At 36.1% G+C, this 20,970-nt stretch overlaps 3 protein-coding genes across 3 annotated transcripts in view; 1 reads left to right on the top strand and 2 right to left on the bottom strand.

The window, feature by feature from the left end:
• Positions 1-13,072, bottom strand: part of LOC123873863 (monocyte to macrophage differentiation factor 2) — a 37,942-nt gene extending 24,870 nt beyond the window's left edge. Inside the window, exons 1-3 of the mRNA XM_045918960.1 lie at positions 12,726-13,072; positions 11,406-11,596; positions 729-981 (exon numbers count right to left, since the gene is read on the bottom strand). Of these exons, the coding sequence (XP_045774916.1) occupies positions 729-981; positions 11,406-11,596; positions 12,726-12,890 (609 nt within the window). The 5' untranslated portion in view covers positions 12,891-13,072. The remainder of the gene's footprint in view (positions 1-728; positions 982-11,405; positions 11,597-12,725) is intronic.
• A 1,118-nt stretch (positions 13,073-14,190) lies between these two features.
• LOC123873865 (BLOC-1-related complex subunit 6) lies at positions 14,191-15,361 on the bottom strand. The gene has a single exon (XM_045918962.1). The coding sequence runs from the start codon at positions 15,183-15,185 to the stop codon at positions 14,445-14,447; it is 741 nt and encodes a 246-aa protein (XP_045774918.1). The 5' UTR covers positions 15,186-15,361; the 3' UTR covers positions 14,191-14,444.
• A 271-nt stretch (positions 15,362-15,632) lies between these two features.
• LOC123873837 (ATPase family AAA domain-containing protein 2-like) overlaps positions 15,633-20,970 on the top strand; it is a 32,136-nt gene continuing 26,798 nt past the window's right edge. The window contains exons 1-7 of the mRNA XM_045918910.1: positions 15,633-16,211; positions 17,563-17,641; positions 17,820-17,904; positions 18,972-19,099; positions 19,674-19,843; positions 20,510-20,596; positions 20,771-20,952. Coding sequence (XP_045774866.1) covers positions 16,119-16,211; positions 17,563-17,641; positions 17,820-17,904; positions 18,972-19,099; positions 19,674-19,843; positions 20,510-20,596; positions 20,771-20,952 — 824 coding nt within the window. The 5' untranslated portion in view covers positions 15,633-16,118. The remainder of the gene's footprint in view (positions 16,212-17,562; positions 17,642-17,819; positions 17,905-18,971; positions 19,100-19,673; positions 19,844-20,509; positions 20,597-20,770; positions 20,953-20,970) is intronic.

Genomic DNA, 20,970 nt, shown 5'->3' with positions numbered 1-20,970 from the left:
TCGATAGTATATTATATCATAATATTATAAAGAAGTAGTTATTTGTTAGTTTGTAGGGGTCTTTTCTCCAGAACTTATAATCAGATTCTGATAATTCTTTGACTGATAATCGCTACATTATCCCCAACAGCTACAGGCTACGTAGTAGGTCACACGGATTTTATCTCAAAATTTTTCTGGTTAAATTATTATAGGTAAGTAGAGGTAGGTACCTATCTGTATATAGCTAAAACAGTTGTGCGAAGAATTGGGAAGCGAATGACTGTATTTCGAAGACCATCCTACTTAAGTTTTAGCCACCAAAAAGAAGCAAAAGTACTACAAATAACAAGCAAAAATACAAAACTGTACGAAACAGATGAACTCCGCTTTTCTTTGTTATTTGTTTTATGCGAGAAACAATACTCTTACTTTACAGTTCTGCCGTCCTAACAAAGAGTGCAATAAGTCGAGTTTTTGGGCAAATTGACTTAAGACCATATCCGTAATCAGGAAAATGAGCTCTATATTTTCGCCTTAGACGTCTTTTTTGTATCTTCAGTAGTTTCGGTTCTGTTGGTTATCAAAACTGCAATATGTAATATTACGATTTGTAAGTAGCTAATCATAACCGCGAATATCTCGAAAGTAGTCGAAACCTAGTTATTGCTCTCTTCGTTAGGACGGCAGAGTTGTGCAACGAGAAATTAGCGCAGGCAAGCAAGCATGTAAACATAAATAGGACATACATTCGACGTGACAATGATGACCGCGGGCCCCAGCCCCATTATCATGTAGAGCAATAGTTCCAACATCTTGTACCGCTCGTGGAAGATCTGTTGGTACGTGATGCCCAGGACTGCTAGCAGCCAGATCGCCCATCTCAGCTCTCGCAGCATCCAGCACGATAGACTGCCGACGGTCAGCCAAGGGAAGTAGGAGCTCGCGATGAAGATGTAGATCATCGCACGATCGCATCGGTGGAGGAAGTGCTTCATTTTGCTGCAAAATTAGTATGGTTTAGCTTGATGCGTTTTGTAAGCTTGTGGGTGAGGTATACCGTTAGAATGTGTTATAATATGGGGTTTACCCAAAAACCTATTGATTGCCTAGGACCTAATTAATCATAGGTCTCTAGTAGAATAGAGTGCCGCCGGTTAGTCAAGGGAAGTGAAGAAGCTCGCTATGAAGATGTAGATCATCGCGCGATCGCATCGGTGGAGGAAGTGCTTCATTTTGCTGCAAAATTAGTATGGTTTAGCTTGATGCATTTTGTAAGCTTGTGGGTGAGGTATGCCGTTAGAATATGTGTTATAATGTCGGGTTTACCCAAAAACCTATTGATAGCCTAAGACCTAAGTAAGCATAGGTCTCCACTCTAGTAGAATAGGGTACCGCCGGTTAGTCAAGGAAAGTATAGGAGCGCGCGATCAAGATGTAGATTCCTCTCGCGATTTCATGACTGTGAAAGGTGCTTTAATTTTGCTGCAAAATTAGTACCTATATGGTTTTAGCTTGATGCGTTTTGTAAGCTTGTGAGTGAGGTGTGCTGTTAGAGTAGGACGTGTTGTATGTGGTATTTACTAAAACACCTATTCATTGTCTGAATAATCGTAGCTATCTAGTGAGATAAAGTGCAGATGGACAGTGGGAAGACGAAACGCGAAGATCATTAGGATTTGTTAGTTACTAGCATTAGCCCGCGCGGATTTCGATTTTCAAAAATCCTGTGGGAACTCTTTAATTTTTCGAGAAAGTAGCCTATGCCCGTCGCTTCGTTATGACGTGGACAAAGGATAAACTAACAAACAAAACTCGCATTTAGAATATACCCATATTCTAAATGCGAGTTTTGTTTGTTAGTTTATGTTCAAAATACTCGTAGGATCATTTTGTTGTTATTAGCGATTTGTTTAATGTTCAAAATAGGATCATTTTGTTGTTATTATCGATTTGTTTAATGTTCAAAATAGGATCATTTTGTTTCAGTGACAGCGTCGCGTCGCGTTGTTTAAACGGAGATATATTATAAAGCGTTTGATATCAGGTAAATTGTTATTAAATAATGGAATTTTAGTATCACGAATCTACAAATTTGCTTTGTAAATATTTAAAAATACGTTTTGAAGTTTAACATTATACGGTTGATAAACGGAAATGACAATATCAGATAACGTGGACAAGTGTATGCAAACAGACGATTACAATAGTTGTAGCTATTTGAATTTTTACCCGACTGCGGCAAAGCCAACAGGGAGGGTTATGATTTTAGCAGTATATGTATGTAAGTATGTTTGTATCCAGATTGTGTGTTCCACCGTAGCGCCTAAACTACTGGGTCGATTTTGATGAATGAGGTGTCAATCGATTCGTCGTAAAGGTCCGGGTGACATAGGCTATATTTTATACCAAAAAATTGACCTAACCGATGTTACGTGAAAAAAAATGGGGGTCTCCAAAATTTTTTTTTTACTATTGTATCGAGTGGGGTGCCAATGAAAGAGGAAAAAATTCTGAGTTCATAAATATAAATGTCCTACAACATTAAAATATAGCAAGCGACAGAAAAACAATTTTACTATAATATTTAGCGTTTATTAAGACGATTGCAGTCGGGTTTTAGTTATCAACTTTATCTTGTAAATAAGTAGGTACAACTTAAGTTTTCTGACATTTCGACGAGCTGGGAGATTTCGCACACAAAGGGTTTCGTAACATCGTACAAGAAATAACACTTATTGCATTTTTATGGCGGCCATTTTGAAATTTTTATTTGATGTTATAGCGGCAATAGAAAATCACACTCTGTGAAAATTTCAACTCTTTACCTATTACGGTTCACGAGATACAGCCTGCTGACAAAGACGGATAGACGGGTGGACAGCGGAGGCTTAGTAATAGAGTCCCGTCGTTAGCACTGTTAGGGTATGGAAGTTTACGGAACCCTAAAAAGATGTCCCAAACGCCCAGTGACAGCTCTAGATCTTTTACATTTGGCTATGTCATATGCTTTGAATAACAACGGACTTTTCTACTTTTCTTGTTTGGTGGCTTTTTGTAGTGCCAGTCCAGCTCAATGCACTTCGCCAGTGTTAAGTAGCTTGAAAGAGGCACATAGGAGGTTGGCCGGTAAAATGTGCCTTTCTGAGAATTGTTCTGTAATAGAAGGCTTATCCGTGCTTCGAACATTTCAGAAGAGACATCGCTTGCAAGCTTGACACATCACACAATAGTCTCGCCTCTAGACTGCGCCAGTCAGATTCGCAGAACACAATTTAGGCCACGGGAAGTTATTTATTACGTTTGAAAGGAGATTCAATTACTAAGTAATCCTGCTCCTTTGGGATCGGGAAGTAGCTATCAAAGGACGTGTAAAGGACTAAAGCCTGTTATGTATTTTCTTTTGAAAAGTTTTCCGTCTGCAGCTATTTTTAACCCTCGACCCAAAAAGAGGGGTGTTATAACTTTGACGTGTGTATCTTTCAACCACTCAAGTTTTGGAATCATTTGGAAGCATTAAAATAAATAAAAATTATTGGAATCGATCCCCATACACTCGTACTTATCAAAAAGATATCTATCGAATTGATGTTAATGCCCCCAATTTTGAAACCGGTAAAACACATTAAATGAATTCATTTTCAAAAGTAAAAACCCCCGACACAATAACCTTTATAAGAAAAATAGAAAATAGCTGATAACTTTCAAACGGCTGAACCGATTTTCTTCGATTATATAGCTAAGAACACTCTCGATCAAGCCACCTTTCAAACAAAAAAAGCTAAATTAAAATCGGTTCATTCGTTTAGGAGCTACAATGCCCAGACAGATACACAGATACACACATCAAACTTATAACACCCCTCTTTTTGGGTCGGGGGTTCAAAAATAGATTTTTCTAAATTTTTAACATAATTAATTATTATTAACGTCACGTTGTAGTACGGAAGGCGACGTCGCAACATATAAACGACAAATATGTATTTTTAAATTTTTTAACATAAAAAAAGTATTTTCACAAACATCACATCATTTTATTACTACATACAGTTCAAGACCCTATTATACAAGCTTTGTCCATTTCCTTTAAGTATGCTTATAAGGTATGTGTAGTGTGTACCTTGTGCCAGAGAATCTTGCAAAGTCAGTGTCGGATCGGACAACGTAAAAGCGCCACCATAATTATCGCAAAACTGAGAATTTCATTCTAGTAATTATAAAAGCTTATAGAGATGAAAACTCTCTTTGTGCTGTGCGCGGAGCCGGAAAATTTCGCTTTAATCGCCATGCACAAAGAGCTTTTAGCTGCTCGTGATATTATGACTTCCTATTTCGTTGACATTATCTTTTAGAGCAGAGTTTTCTTGCACATTAGAAAAATAATAATTTTCTAGAATTTTTAGCTGCAGTAAAATACAGGATTTACAAGTGTAAATTAATAGTAGATTATGCAACATGGGGGTAATGTAATGTCTTGCGTCACAGGCACCTGGATAAATCCCAAGCGAACGAGGGATTTTAGAGTAACTCCCGAGCGTAGCGAGGGTGTTACATCTAGAATCCTGAGTGAAGCGCGGGATTTAGGGGTGCCCAAGACTAAGACAGCATTATCCCCAAGTTGCATACTCTGCTTTTCACACCTCGCAATCAAAATCAAAATCTTCGTATGCTTATATAGGTACCTTACCTATCTGTCTTTAGAAATATCTGGGAGCAAATCGTTTATTACACTTTGAGCACTTTTGAACACTTTTCATAGTTTCCGGAGTTAGATTATTGCTGCCATCATCGTCATCACTCGACATTTTAATTTCAAGTTAAATAAATAATTTATTTCAATAACACCATAATATAACGTTTCGCACAAGGTTTCGCAGATATGTTTTGAAGGAAATTTTCAATATTCTTTAATCTATGGTTTGTGAAAGAGAGAGACGCCATCACTAATCAAAGCGGGATAGAAAATTTAAATCGCGCGTGTAAGAGGGACACCATCATACGTCGAAGCGAGATAGTTGATATCTAAAAGCTTTTTGGACGCTACATTACGCCCCATGGGCATTTCATACAACATTATTGCCCGGCTAATTCATAGGAATGTAATGACTTAGATTACCTTTAGAATAACAGGTCAGTAATAAGGCATTCTGGAGCGAGTGCTTGGATGAATAAATACTCAGGATGGTATGCTCCGAAAAGTCAAATGAAGCAGGGGAACTGTCAGTTGATGAGTATGTGTGCGTTATGGAATGATACCATTCACATATGAAAATTTGCCTATTTTCCTATTTTTCCCTATTTTTCCCTTTCACGATGATTATTAAAAAATGAGATCTCATTAGATTAGTCTTTATTATGATAGTTACAAATCGATGGATGTTCGATGCTAGAAAATAATAATTTATCGATTGCAACGTATTAAAATTTACCTACTCTGTTTTTACATAATTTTGATTAATTACAGTATAGGGCCTCTGGCCTTATTGAAAATCTCTGCTTAACAGGGTGCCCATCACCATGTTTACTATATAATCGTATCCTGACAGTTAAAAATAAAAAAGTTAAAAAGTCAAATATAAAAACGCAATATATTCACTAAAAATATTTAATAATAATCCAAGTATGTACCAGTTAGCGATTTTATTTAGCGTATCTCGCAGGGTTAGTAGACTTTTCACTGCTTTTGGTGTTATACACCGGGCAAGTTTACATCCCTATATCGTAGATCTCTTACCAAATTACACAAAGCGGCTCTTGGGTAGCGGTTTTTTTTTTTCTCTAAGCCAAATTCAAAGTTATTTATTCAAAATGGGTTCATATTTTATTTGTCTTGTGTTTTATGACATTTATGACCTTAAAAAATACCGAAATAAAGATAAATATTCTAGCTATCCGTATAGCGTCCCATCTTTGACCACATCACGCGTGACGAGTCCTCCGTTCGTCGCTAAGGTTGTTTTGGTGGGTGCCTACTGTAAGGTTATTTTTAAAAATTGATTTGAGTTGTCAAAAATAATATAAAATTATTAATTTATCTAATGCAGGTAGTTTGATAAAATCGATATTTCGCTCATTCGATGTCATACAATCTGTTGCTAGGAGGCCAACAAGATTGAACTTGCATAAATACGGGCGTTTCGAAGGTTTTAGTTTAGTCTCCTTCTGAGATTCGGAGCGATATCGCATATTTTCGGTATTTGGATTGTGAACTGGATAATTAGATGTTGTGATAGCAATCACGCTCTAATTAAATTACTTATTTTGGCATTAGTTTGTTTAGATTATTACTCTCGGATAACCTTACACATTAAACTTGTGTTTTTTTGTGTTGGTTTTGGAGAGGACATTCCAATAATTCGATAAAAATATTTAAATAATACCTGCTTTTCTGAGTGATGCCAATACTACTACCTATCATGGACTAACTATAACTAAATAATATTATTAATGTAGTAAGATTTTGATTACCTATTTATTTATTTCTTTATTGCACACACAAACATATACATTTACAAAAAACATAGAAGACAACATGGTAAGTACGTTGGACAGATAAAAACATACGTTTTTATCTGTCCAACGTACGTACACCAATTACGTAGGTACCTAGGTACTTCATGATAAATTTGGCATGCAGCTATTATGACGGAGACTGGTATATTAAATGTACTACAATTTAGTAATAAGTTTTGTTTTAGTTAAATTTCAATATCAATTTAAAATCTTTTAATTAACAAAACAGCCTTTTTCGCTTAGTTATATTATGATTGTCATCAAAAATAAAATATAAATTTGTCTCAATATAATGAAAAAAAATTGCTCATTTTTAGGCAAAATTACCCCATTTATTTTCTGACAACCCTAGACTTCAATTTGAAGTTGTGTAATTTGCACAGCACGATTACGATACGATTTAAAATTAAATTATTTCATTGAAGTGTCAAACAAAAAAATATAATCACTACGTTGTGTCAAATGCGTATCGGAAGGTGTTAAGTGGCCAGTTTCGTAGAATTTATGTTGAGTTTGTGTGCGTGACGTGTAATTACAGAGATTTGGTCGATAGTGGGTCGATAGTTGTGCTTCCTTCGTTTGTACGGCGGGGTCACCGGTTGAGCGAGTGGTGTGAAAAAATTTATAACACCCCCGACAAGTGAAGGTTACAGTAACTAAAAAAGAGCTGATAACTTTCAAATGGCTGAACCGATTTTCTTGGATTATAGCTAAGAACACTCTCGATTAAGCCACCCTTCAAACAAAAAAGACTAAATTAAAATCGGTTCATTAGTTTAGGAGCCACGATGCCACAGACAGATAGACAGATACACAGATATACGCGCCAAACTTATAACACCCCTCTTTTTGGATTATATTAGTAATCAGTATTATTTATCAGGCTATTAGATATCTACATATTACAACACGGAACAATTGCCAGACGATTCACCTTTTCGACCCTATATAGGATAAAAAGGTTAAAGATGAACTATTAGCACAGATTAGTTTAACAGTTGAATAGTTTGCGACACTAATGTATGAACACCGTATCGACTAAGCTATAAGAGCTCACGAGTGCCAGACCTTCGTTATTTTATAAAAGCTGAAAGTTTCTCTGCGTTTTATCCGCAACACAGGGAGGAACGATCAGCGACTATGAAAGGATCAACTGTCTGGCAATGCATGACGTGATTTCTAATATTATTCCGAAGAAAACATAAAAAAATTAGACTCTATACTTTGTCGTAAGATTTTATACGTCTTTGTTATCTGTTATCTGCCAAAGCCACCATGATCCACCATGGACAATAATCCAAGCCAACGAAACAACTTTTATAAAATAACGAAGGTCTAGCCCTTGCGGGCTCTCTTTAACACTGGCAGCACTAGACTTCGGTGGTAGCACATAGTTTTTATGTACCTACCAGACTCGCCCCAAAATAAGTGATGTATCGTTGTTGCTTCACATGCAAATCCCTATGTGGAAAATCACAAAAAAAAACCGGCCAAGTGCGAGTCAGACTCGCGCACCGAGGGTCCCGTACTCAGGAGTTTTTCAAGTTAGTTCGAAAACTATTAAGGTGCCCACACACTCGAAGTGCACTGCAGCGGAACTGCGCGTCGCGTCAGCGCCCCGCACGATATTCTCTCCAGCCGCGCCGCGCGGCAGTGACGTACGCGCGTCGCGGCTGGAGAAAATATCGTGCGGTTCCGCTGCAGTGCAGTTCAAGTGCGTGGGCACCTTTATGCATAAAAATAAATAAAAATCTGATTTAGAATGTACATGTAAAGGCCTTTCATATTATGATACCCCACTTGGTATAGTTATCTTACTTTGAAAATTGAAATACATTTTAATGTTTTTTAAATTATGTACCTAACCACAACGGTTTTCACGGTCAATTTTCGGATTTATTCCTTTACTTTTGTTATAAAAACTACCTACCTGCCTAAGTGATCCTATAAGGGTTCCGTTTTTCCTTTTTAGGTACGGAACCCTAAAAAATTACCTAATTTTAAAAATGTATTAAAAAAATTGCGTTTCTTTTCGGTCAAAACTATAAGTAGAGTAGCTAAAAATGTTAGTTATTTATCCAGCTAGTGGAGTTTCAACCATAAAAGTTATGACACGAGGGCTACGGTAGACGAGCACCCGAAAAGTTAATTAAAAGTAGCCAGCCAAGCTTGAAGTGTTGTAATGGGTTCGCGAATGTTCATTTTATTAATATTTTTGCACGTCATACAACGTAAGGTTGAATTTTTGCGATGGGTCTCTGCACTCTATGATAGTTTGGATATATAGAAACTATACTTGTCTATAATAATAGTTTATAATATAAGTATATATATTGTAGTTTGGATATGGGTTGTGATTTTACTTTTAGCAGTTTACATAACACTAGCTCATTCCCGCGACTTCGCCCGCGTGGACTACACAAAATTCAATCCCCTATATTACCCCCTTAGGGATTGAATTTTCAAAAATTCTTTCTTAGCGGATGTCTATGTTATTATTTATTATTAGCTATTTCAGCCCGATCCGTCCAGTAGTTTGAGCTGTGCGTTGATAGATCAGTCAGTCAATCAGTCAGCTTTTCCTTTTGTATGTTCAAACTATGGTTAGCTGACAATCAGCCTCATAAGAAAGCTCAGACGTTCAGCGGGCGACGGAGAGAGCTATGCTTGATTTCTCTTCTTTGATCATATGAGGACATCCGTAGGTGAAGTTGAGAGTTAGTTCCATAATTTGCATAGACTTACAATTTTTTCGCTACGCTCAATAAGCCTATGGTTTCATCAGTATTTTCTTTTATTCAAGGAAAATAGGGATAGTATGTAAATTAGTTAGTATTCTGTGATATACGGGTAGGTAAATAAGTATTTCCGAAAATATGAAAATAATAACACAAGAAAACGTGAACGTTCTTCTTGGTGATATTTTTATACTCATAATAGACTCTCATAATACATATCTTGTGTACCTATGTACCTACACAAGATATATATTATGAGTGTAAATCCTGTTTGGTAATGCACGCGCGTCCTCGGAGAGAAAGTCTTAACTGCAAAACTTTGTGAGAAGTCTTTAAAAGCTTGTATAAAGTTGAAGATATAAGTTGAGGATAATATAAGATTCGCGAAATGTCACACCGCCATCCAGGTTAAGAGTGCTCTCTCCGTCACTCGTTTCATACAATCGTAGTTCCAACTTCATTTGAATATTAAGCAACCAAAGTCCATGAAATTTTGCAGACATATTCTAGAAACTAATATCTACACCACAGGGTTTGATGAAAAAAAAAATTTGGAGTTTCAGTTCTAAGTATGGGGAACCCCCAAAATTTATTGTATTTTTTCTATATTTAGTTATGTAAAAATCTTAATGCGGTTCACAGTATATATCTACTTACCAAGATTCAACAGTATAGTTTTATAGTTTCGGAAAAAAGTGGCTGTGACACACGGACGGACAGACAGACATGACGAATCCATAAGGGTTCCGTTTTTTGCCATTTGGCTACGGAACCCTAAAAATAGGTAGTTTTTAGGTCTAAGTTGGTAGATAGGTAGATTGAAGTGAAAATTGGTAGATCTACCAAAAAGTTGGTAGATATGACATCGCTGTGCGCAAGTTTGAAGCGTAGAATTTCAGTGATCATCACTAAATGAAAACTATCAAACTCCTTTGACATTGGTTGATTCTGCATGGCTGCTTCATTCAGCGATATAAAAATAACATTTCATAGCAAACCTTCAATGGATTAAAAATAAATGTCAAGTGAGCTTGATGGCTTTTATTCAGTGATGCTACTCTTGAACTAATCTTTTACCAGTTGGGGAGGATTGAGGGTCTTTGAGTTGGAACTTCCAGAGTACTTTTTTGTGTCTAGTGAAGTTAACGCAAGGGCAAGTGCGCACTACAGAATTTCACCGCGCGATTTTCCCGAGAATTTTGTGACGTATGGAAATTAAGTACATTCGACTTCATACAACTTCCATGTCATAGAATTCTTCAAGAAAAGAAAATCATGCAGTGGAGTTTGCAACTTTTTTTGATGGTCAAAAACGGTAACCGTCGTAACTTTAGCCGTAAAAAATTGATCCTTAATCACACATAGTTAACTTTAACTCGTAAAGTTAAAGATAAACTTGAAAAGCAAAGTTAACGAGTCTGATTGGTTTAAAAGGTCGAAACTTAATGCTGTGGATACTAAGATAGCTTAGCTTATTAAATTATACTTGTAGCTATTCTCCAATCTGTGTAATAGCTAAACTAAATGAAATAGCTCCCAGAGGGTTAGCTTGCAAACGTCGTTCGAAACAATGAAGAAAGTATAAACTTTTCCAATATAAAGCAGGCACTTAGATATATAAGAAACTAGCTGATGCCCGCGACTTCGTTCGCGTAATTTTAGACAAACCAACAAACTAACAAAATAATAAACCAACAAGCAAAAACACTTTCGCATTTATAATATGGATCCGGAATGAATTAGGTGTTTTACCAGTCTGAATGCTTATTAGTCTGAGAATTGGATTTAACAAAAACATTAGAAGACTTATAGCTGCTTTTTAGACTCACTTCACCCTAATGAAATTCGATTCGCACTTTTATGCCCCTTTGAATTTTCGGAAGGTGGGTAGGGTTGGTACATATTTATTTGCCTGTTGAATTTCACATTATTTATTTCAAATGTGTTAGTTAATACTTAATTAAAACTTTAAACTTTAAAAAAGTTTAAAGTTTTTGTATATCTATATGGAAGTGATGTCTATTAGTATTAAGATATGATACAGTAGGGGAGAATAATAACGGCGAACAGAAGATCTTAAGAGCGAACGGGGTTAGCAGCTCGAGCGCGTCAAGCGGCGCGGGCGCAAACGCAGTGCGCCCGTGCATACGACGTATTGTGAACAGAAATACTCACGTCTCAGATTTACAGCAGCACACGGAATGGAAGGTAGTGGAGACGGCAAACAGAAGACAGAGTGCCAAGCCGTAGACCACGGCGGCTATGGCTTGCGGCGCGTTCACCGAGCGGGTCAGCAGCTCGCGCGCACCGAGCGATGCGGGCGCTACGCATAGTGCGTGCGTGCATACGTTCGCGACGTTTTCGACCTGCACCAACAATAATAGAAAAATTCATAATAATGTCCTCCCCACCGAATTTCGGCCACGGCATCTCCATAGAGATCAGCTAATTGCGCGGGAAAAATTATAGAGCACGTGTGTGAGTGCACTCTCTATTCCCTCACTCTCATAGTACGATGGGACGGAAATCCGCCACGACCGCAGGACCGACGGCTTGACCTGCTCTCCGAGGCATGGTAGTAACACACCATCAACTTCGTAACTCCGAGCTAGTATCTACTGAGAATTTCTTGACAGAAACAATACCTTTTTTTTTGGCCAGACCCAGAAATCGAATCCACGACCTCGTCATCCGCAATGACGATGATGACGACAATAATGGTGAATTTCTCACATGATTCACTATGAGGAAACTAACATGTCTCAGGAGTGAATTATAAATTGTGTCAAACTACACTAGTGTATAAAGCGATGAAACGCGACAGCCTAGTGGTTAGCAGATCAGCCTCCTATTCGGGGGATTGAGGGTTCGATCCGGGGCATGCACCTTTGACTTTTTCAAGTTATGTTCATTTTAAGCAATTAAAAATCACTTTCTTTAGCGGTGAAGGAAACCATGAGGTGAGGAAAATAGCATGCCTTGCACTCCATTTTTTTTCCAGAACAATCTCCATAATGTTCTCAAAGGTACTGTGTCCTGTGTGAAGTCGGCCAATCCATACTTGCAAACCAATTTTGCAAAACTTGCATATTGACTGTGAGCTGCCAACCTATCTCATGACGATTTCTCTTTTTAACATTTAGTACTCTAAAGTGTCACAGTTTAAGACAATTATCTAGCTTGGAACAAAACTTTCAAAAGCATGTACACAGCAAGGCTTCATCTACATGGCAGGCATAATATACAGTCACTATTTACATGGATATTCGATTTACTTACAAGTATTATCATTGTTCAAAATTGTTTACAAAACAATGTTAACAATCCATTGATTAGGTAGGTACTTATATTTAAACACTTACTACTACTAACACTAATTAATAAGAGAAAAATTGTTGCAGAATTTATAATGTTCTTTGCTAAAAATAAATATTAACAAAGGTATCCAAAAATAAATACTTATTATTGATTCTATAAAGTATTTTGAAACCTTACCTTTGTTGGAACGTACGCCTTATTAGACGTAGCCCTCTCATTCATCCATTTCACCGACTTCAGCTTATCCCATTGCAAATCACAATGAAAATAGAGCTTGCTCTGGTTAAACTTTGATTTAAATTTCATGATTATCACAGAAAATAAGCTGACAACGTCGCCCATCGCGTTTTACAGAATGCCTGTGATGTGACTTCAATGGTCATGAGACCAACAACTGCACGGGTAATCTTGTTATGATGTTAGCATTCATGTTAGTAATTCAATTTACATTTTCTGTGAGATTTTAATAAACCATTTTTATATTTTTAGAATACGTTCCAATCGAACACCATCCATGACAACAACCGATCCGCGATTGACAAAAAATTTGACAGTTAATGACAATTTCGCGAAATTTGACAGTAGATTGACAGCAACCATGACATGACAGTAGACAAGAGACAGTTCACTTTGCTGTCTATGGTGAACTGTAGGGGTGGATCTCTTAAGGTGGATTTATACCACGATAGTGTAGCAATTTAGTTTTAGGTTTCAGATATCAATTTTTAATATTCAGTTCCGAACTACGATCAACAATATCACTGATTCTGAATAATAAATGCGTAAAATAGATAAAGTTGATTGTTAATTCGAATTGTTCTATCGAAGTTGTGTCAACTCATATTATATTATTAAAAGTTTATTATAAACTTGAAAACTATAGAACCCAAAGCTCCTAGTCTCTTCTATACTACACTCCATACTGGTACTTGCTGGTACTGGTGCTGATGTACTAGAAAGCAGGCTATAGTGAAAATATTTATTATGTAGGTATTTACAATTACGATAATATAGTAGACCATCTTGAGTTTCTTTACACTCTAGGACATCAGCTTAGCTTTCTAGGACACTAAGGTTGAGATCTATAGATTCTATAGAGCACACTTTGACTTTGCTTAAACTTAACTAACTTGAGGCACTGTTTGTGTTATAATTTTTTCTTGTTCTAATGGTTCTAACTGAAAGTCTGAGCAAAGTCAAAGTATGTGCTATAGATCTCAGCCTAAGACCACTACTTATTAAGGCGCATGAGACGGGCCTGCCCGCGAAATTCAAATTTAATTTGGATTTTCGCAATTTGTAAATTAATAGGACAACATAGGCTTATGGTATTTTAATTGCGACAATGGCAGTATCATCCTCACAGGTTTAATATAAAAATCTTTACTTGAAAGGATCCAGTTTAAGAAATTAATTCTAGAATCAACTATTCTCACAAATTAGTCGACCAAATTAGTTACCATAAGCCTACGTTGTCCTATAAGTTTACAAATTGCAAAAAACCGAATTAAATTTGAATTTTGCTGGCAGGCCCGTCGCTTCCACCTTAATTATTATCTTCTCCAATTTAATAACTAGGCAATTTATGAGTGCTCATATTAAAGAGGTAATGAGTGCTCATATTAAAAGAGAATATAACCAATATGTTTCTCGCCTTAAGCTTTTATTTTCAAAGCAACATAATACAAACTTGCAGTTTACTTTAACACTTCTTGAATAAATTTGTAAAACTAACCTTAATAATTATCAATTCTAATCCATAAGCTGTTGTAAATATTTATCTTTAGATATTCTACAATCAAATAACATGATAGTCCACACAATTGTTCATTTTACAGACACATCTTCGATTTCGTTTAGATTGTACAGGTTTTCATCTTTCACTTAAATCAAACTTCAGAAATAGCTTTCAAATATTTGTAAAAGCCGCTTAATCTCAGCTATCCTTGCTGCTTGAGCTTGTACTGGAACCATAGCCTGGGAAACCTCTTCCCCTTTTGCAAGGATTGTGTACATACTTTTTATATTATTATCCATCGCATCACATGTTTTTCCCACAGCGTCTCTATAAACTTCCATGTTTTCTGCTGTGAGTGAGGAGTTGGAATGTAAAATACTGGATAGATTCTCTATCAAATTGTCAACAGACTGCGCAATCTTTTGAGCTTCATATTCAAGGTCGTTTAATACTGTTATGTCTATTTGGCCAATCTGGGGGGCCAATATTTGTCGGTAAAGTTTTCCAGATGGTGTGCTAGATCTTGATGCACTAGAACTACCAAAGATTGGAGTTTCACCTCTTTTTGCTATTGGACTAGAGAGTTTGATCTTAAATTCTAAATCATCAGCTACATAATGTGTCATGTCACCTTCATAGTGAAACTGCCCATCCAAGGGTATTTTTTCCTGCTTACGATTTTCAGAAGGGAGATCGTATGGTCTTGAAGGCCCAGGTTCTTTGGATTGTTCATCAGTACTTTGACCATTGTCAGAATGAAAAGATATCTCACTGTATGAAGCGGTCATCCGGGCGGATACCTCGTCATCAATGTCCTCGCCATCCTTTTCATTAGATTTGTTTTCAACCTCTGTTTTAACGATTTCAGGAGGTGAAGTTGAACTTTGTTTATCACTCATAACTAATTCGTTTGTTGTACAGTTTTAAGAGTTCTTGCACCTTTTTTGTAGTTAACTTTACCTGTTTAAAATTGACATGATTGTTATTTATTTATTTTTATGTTCACTAATTATTTTTTGATAAATTATGGCTATGCAATATGGATATCTGTGATGGATATGATAGATAAAGTCTATGATTTATTATACCTCTATGATCTATGATAATACAAATTGAAATTGTTGGTGTCAACTAAACTGCCAAAGTCAATTTTTGATCATATGTGCACAGAGTACTTTTGTATGTTAGAAAAAAAAGAAAACTACTTTTTTACTGATATAGTGATCTGTGTTTTGTTCAGGTAAATAAAATAATTATGCAGACCAAAAGCGAACCACTTTAGCAGTTACTATACTTATGATTATGTATATAAATACTACCTACCTATAAAAATTATACCTAATCGAATATATACTAAATAGACTTCGTAATTTTTTGAAAAAATCAATGACTATAGAGTTTAATGAACTTTGAGGAGTGTCAAATTTGCGGGAATTTTTGACAGTTGTCAATAAACACATCCCCAAGCTAACGTGAATTCGTCTCGAAATTGCCTTCGATGGATGGATTGCGAATAAAATAGTTTGTGTTTAATGGAAAATATAATTTAGGCGAGGTAAGCGATGTCTGAATGTTAATTTGAAGTGTGAATTTGTGTTTCCTCAATTCATTGCGAGCATAGGAAATTATTGTGAACGGTCGTGTAACATGGCGCACCAAAACGACATGTGGGGACGAGACATAACGCTGGCCCTTTGTCGTCTTAGATTCTATTTCGAGCTTTGAAAGTGGGTAATATATCGTTTTTGAGTTGTGTATAAAGTTTTCGAGCTGTTACATAATCGTTTTGTGAGCTTGGATGTAATATTACGACATAAGTATCGAACATTGCAATGGTGAAAACCCGTCGCAGCAACGGAGAAAACGGGGAAGTCGACGAAGGGAATTATTCGATAAACGACGTTGGCAGCGTATCGGATGAGAAGGTGAATAATCCTCACTGATATTCTTCTTCTTATATCTGAAAACGCACCTAAGCTTTGAGTGGAATATGTCTTTGTAATCTAACTTCCTGTCCCCATTTTACCTTTGGTACTTTCAGAGTGCATGTACTTGCATGCGCTTGAATAGCTTCACATCATGATTCTTGAGTTACCACAAGGTTTAGTACTTGCACTATAATCTTGCTGAGTCATTATTTCAGTTTTTAGTTTAATATAGTTGAAATCAATGCCATATGGCATTGTCTTAGCTGAAATCACTGTTTGTGCATAACTAAGTGTAGTTTCTCTAAAACAATTAACATTAGTTTGTTACTTTATATGCCTGAAAGCTTGCCTCATTTCATTTTAGTTCTCAAAAAATTGAGGCTTCATAACTTGAATGCATATCAAAATTACTATTTACTACATAATAATACAGGCATGATATTTGTAATCAAGGAAAATTGTTTTTAAATATTATTTGGAGTCTGTTTGCACCTATATGTAATAATATGTGTTGTGATCTGTGCACACTTTAGTGGCTAGCACTTTATAATTTTTGCTGTCTAAATACCTGTTAGGGTTATCAATTATTCCTAGCAAACACTTCCATATCCATACTAATATTACAAATGCAAAAGTATGTCTGTTTGACTGCTAGCTTTTACTGGCCCATCCATTTATCCAATTTTGTCTGGTACTAAGTTAAATCATACTTAGGACATAGGGTACTTTTTGTCCCGAAAAAGCAAAGATTATCCTCTGGATTTTTAATAAACCACAATAGTTACTGTGATACTACACAAAAGTTAATGTGGATTAACCACACCATGGACTGATTTCATCTAGTGTCTCTTAAATGCTACATCTGGGACTAAAAGTCATAGTATTATAAAGTCAGTGACTCCTTTAAAGGTTGTTGTCTCCCTACTAACCCAAAAATAACTGTGCTCAGAGTCCCAACAGGTTACAATATTGTTATAATGTGACCTGTGAAACAAAAATTGTTAAAATCTTTGTATATAATCTTGTGATGAATAATTAATAAATGAATATTATAATGACTGACTCTACCACTGGTTTGGAAAGCAGATTATTGAAAAAAAGAGCAGTTACTCTTTTCAAATGATAAAAAGTTAGAATATTATCACTTTAACAATGTACACTATATGGTGGGCAACTGAAAGCTCAGCTCATTTGCTTACACACAATTTTGTCATTAAGGATAATTGAACTTCACAGTATAGAAGTCATTATATTATAACATTAGCATTACTTTCAGATCTAAGTTTTGTGAGCAATGTAATTCTTATTGTAATTATAGCCCTATCTTTAAAGTTAAATTGGCTTTTAGGCATCAAATTGGTCTCAGAGAGAATTACGGAGCAGCCAATACAAGGTTACAAGAAAAATACAACGTTGGCCAACTAAGCGTAAGTTATATTATATATTTATTTGTATTATGAAGGAATTTTTAATTACTAAGTATATCTTTGCAGAAAAAAATGAAAACAGTCATCAATGATTAAAATAAATAAATTAAGTATATTATTGCAGTGTAGCTGTTTGCACTTGATTAAAAAATTATTTTCATCGTATTTTCTTTTATAGACAGCCGTAGCAGACTTCGAGCGATCAAAATGCCTCGTATAATGTTTCCCGAGAGTGACACAGAACCTGAAAAGTATTCAAGGAGGTAATTTTATTGTTTATAGAACTGCAATCGTGCTGCTGACTTTCTGATGTATTTTTTTTTGACTAATTTGAACTAACCTATCACTTTTCTTTTTTTTTTTTTTTTGCTCTCTCTGGCTTTACAAAGATTAGCCAATGTCAAGTTTGTAATTATTTTTTGTGAAACTATACGAGTTTGGACCCCGTCTGCGCCGGCGCTCGCCGACATACGCACGGCACTGCTTTCCAGTCAGTTTTAACAAAAATAAACACTCCAAAAAGGCAGAGCACGCCTGCCAGCTAACACCAACACAGACGAAGTCCATCACTTTTCTTTACCCTACACTTTAAAACTTGTACTGTAGTGTAATGAAATGCTGCTTGGAATAGATCACATTAGTGATAATTTTACATTATGATATCATGTATTTGTATCTCCTTTCATTAGGTTACCTCAAAGAGGTAACCTAATGAAAGGTAAATAAGGCCTTCTTTACACTTTAACTTGGTGTAAATATTCTGTTATGATTTTGTATATATTACTATTTGATTTGAATAAAAAAATAAATGGAATAATGTCAAATATGTAACTACTCTATCCGTACATGGTCAAAATCAAATCAAACCAATTTATTTATTTCCAATACATTGTTGTTATTGGTTAAATAGAATAAGTTTCTTATAGTAATTATAAAATGACAAATTACACAGACATGTACAGTGCAATTTGCTTCCTTGTTTCTAGTTCAAACTGCTAGGATATGGAATGCCCTTCAAGCATCAGTTTTCTCCTCCAATTTAATATGGGTACCTTCAATTCAAGAGTGAATAGGCATCTATAAAATAAAAAGAAAGAATGTACCCTACAAACCCAAAGTGCCTAAACAAACAGAAATAATATTTTGCTACATTATGTATTGGCCTATGTTATTTCTGGCTAAAGTAGCCTTCTAATGGTGAAAGAATTATTAAAGTCAGTTCAGTAGTTTCAGAGTTTTGTGATTACAAATAAATCAATCTTTCCTCTTAAAAAATAGTCTTAGCCTTCCCTGGATATATCCTACAATACATCAATTGGTTGACTTTCAGATCTCGTCAAGTGAGAGTGTTCTTTGCTGACGACAATGATTCCACGAACAGGAGCATAAAGATTCGTCGCAACCGCGGCCCGAGGAAGAATTACATGGAAGACAGTGAAGATAAGCCGATACAACAAAGTAAGTGTCATTGTTTCAAGTTTCAACCGACTTCCAAAAAAGGAGGTTCTCGATTAGGAGCTTTTTTATAATAAATTCTTTACTCTCAATATTCCTCTTTTTGCTTAATTGTATAGCCAATATTTTTACGAATATATCATTGCAAAAGTGATATAGGTATTCAGAATGTAATCACTTTAAGAATACAACCTTCGGCTTGCTTTATTTACCTTTAAGCTGTTACCTGCGACTTCTTCCGTGTGGATGTAAATCCTGTGGAAACTCTTTGATTTCCCTGGTTAAAAAGTAGCTTAAGTCCCTTACCTGGTTTTTAACTTTGTCCATGCAAAAAATTACATTCATCTGTTGCTCTGTTGCGCCGTGATGGAAGGACAAGCCAACAAACAATTAATACTTACGCATTTAAAATGCTTACTAATCACTACTATAGATAAAGTTAAAAGCCCTGGAGAGTGACAAGCTACTTTTTATCCTGGAAAATCAACCAGTTCCCATAGGATTTTTAAACACCCAAATCCACGTGGTTGAAATCGCAGGTCAGCTAGTAATGTAAGCTCATGTTAAGACATTTCAGATGTGAGACGTAGTTGTCGCAAGCGCAAGCTGCTGCATCACAACTTCAACGAGAGCTGGATCACCAATGAGCTCAAAGTCAAGGGTTATCCTGACCTGTACGGGTTTCCTGTAACCAGCTCCTCGGATGAGTTTTCATCGGGAGATGAGGCTAGGGAAACTAAAAAATTGGTGAGAAATAAGTTAATTTGTATTTGTATATTATAAAAAAAAAACTTCATTTTGTCAAAAATATTTGTGTAGTAGGCAACAGGTCGAGATGGAAATCGGGGTGGGGAAGCCCCGCATAGCCTCCGCGCTAACTTGGTGCAGAATAACACGCGCTAGGAGCTGATGTGTGGGGCGTTCCCCTGCCTGACACTCCGATTGCCATCTCGACCTGTCGTTATAGGTTGTTTTTTCTAAAATAAAATGCTATTTACAGTAAGCTGTGAGTCAAAATAATTTAGAAAGTTGAGTTTCTCATTTGTCATCGGGTGAGACAACTAAACACCTTTGGGTTGGCTTTGAATGTCTGTTAAGGACTTAAAGAGTGCTTATGCCATTCAAATAAACTCATCAGCACAGCGCAAGTGGTTGAAATGCTTGCTTGCTTGTAGGTGCAATCACCTAATATCGTGTGATTTGCAGTTTTTTCTGATGTTGGCCCACTGGATATAAAAATTGAATAAATTTTCAAGTAAAACAGCCTAAAACTGAGCTAAAAAAGTACAAAGTTTGTGAATTTGATCAAAACGCTATAATTACTTACAGTTCAGTTTTTGCTCCTGTAAATTTTTTCCGTGCAATTACACGGTTTCGTTCGCCAGCTTCTCAATTTGTTTCTTTCTCCATTAGACTCGCAGCCATCCCCCGACCAACACAGATGAAGACACGCAGCTCTCGCGTTTACGACGAACTTCAGCTAGATTCACAAATAAAAAGGCAAGTACCCTAGATAGTTTATATACAGAAGACCACCATAGGCTATATAGGCTATATGGCATAGGCCATATAGGCTACCATAATAAAATAATCTTAGATCAATAGGGATAAGTCGCTGATAACAACGATAAAGAAGGATTAATTGAAGCTTTTTATTCTTTTAAACACCTGCAGGATGCTTCAGAATCAGACTCGGACGATGAAAAAAACCAGACTGTAATAGAAAAGAAACCTGTTGTAACCAAGACAGAAAAAGAGGAAGATGAGAAAATGGAGACAGAAGAAACGCAACCAAAGGAGAAAACAGAGAAAGAAATTAAATCAGATGAGAAAAATGTAGTGCAAGATAGTGAGAGGTGAGATGTTAGATATTC

This window comes from Maniola jurtina, chromosome 17, assembly GCF_905333055.1.
Source record: "Maniola jurtina chromosome 17, ilManJurt1.1, whole genome shotgun sequence".
In the NCBI taxonomy this organism is placed as follows: domain Eukaryota; kingdom Metazoa; phylum Arthropoda; class Insecta; order Lepidoptera; family Nymphalidae; genus Maniola; species Maniola jurtina.
Note: the sequence above shows the minus strand (reverse complement) of the source record. Positions and strands in the feature narration are given on the sequence as shown.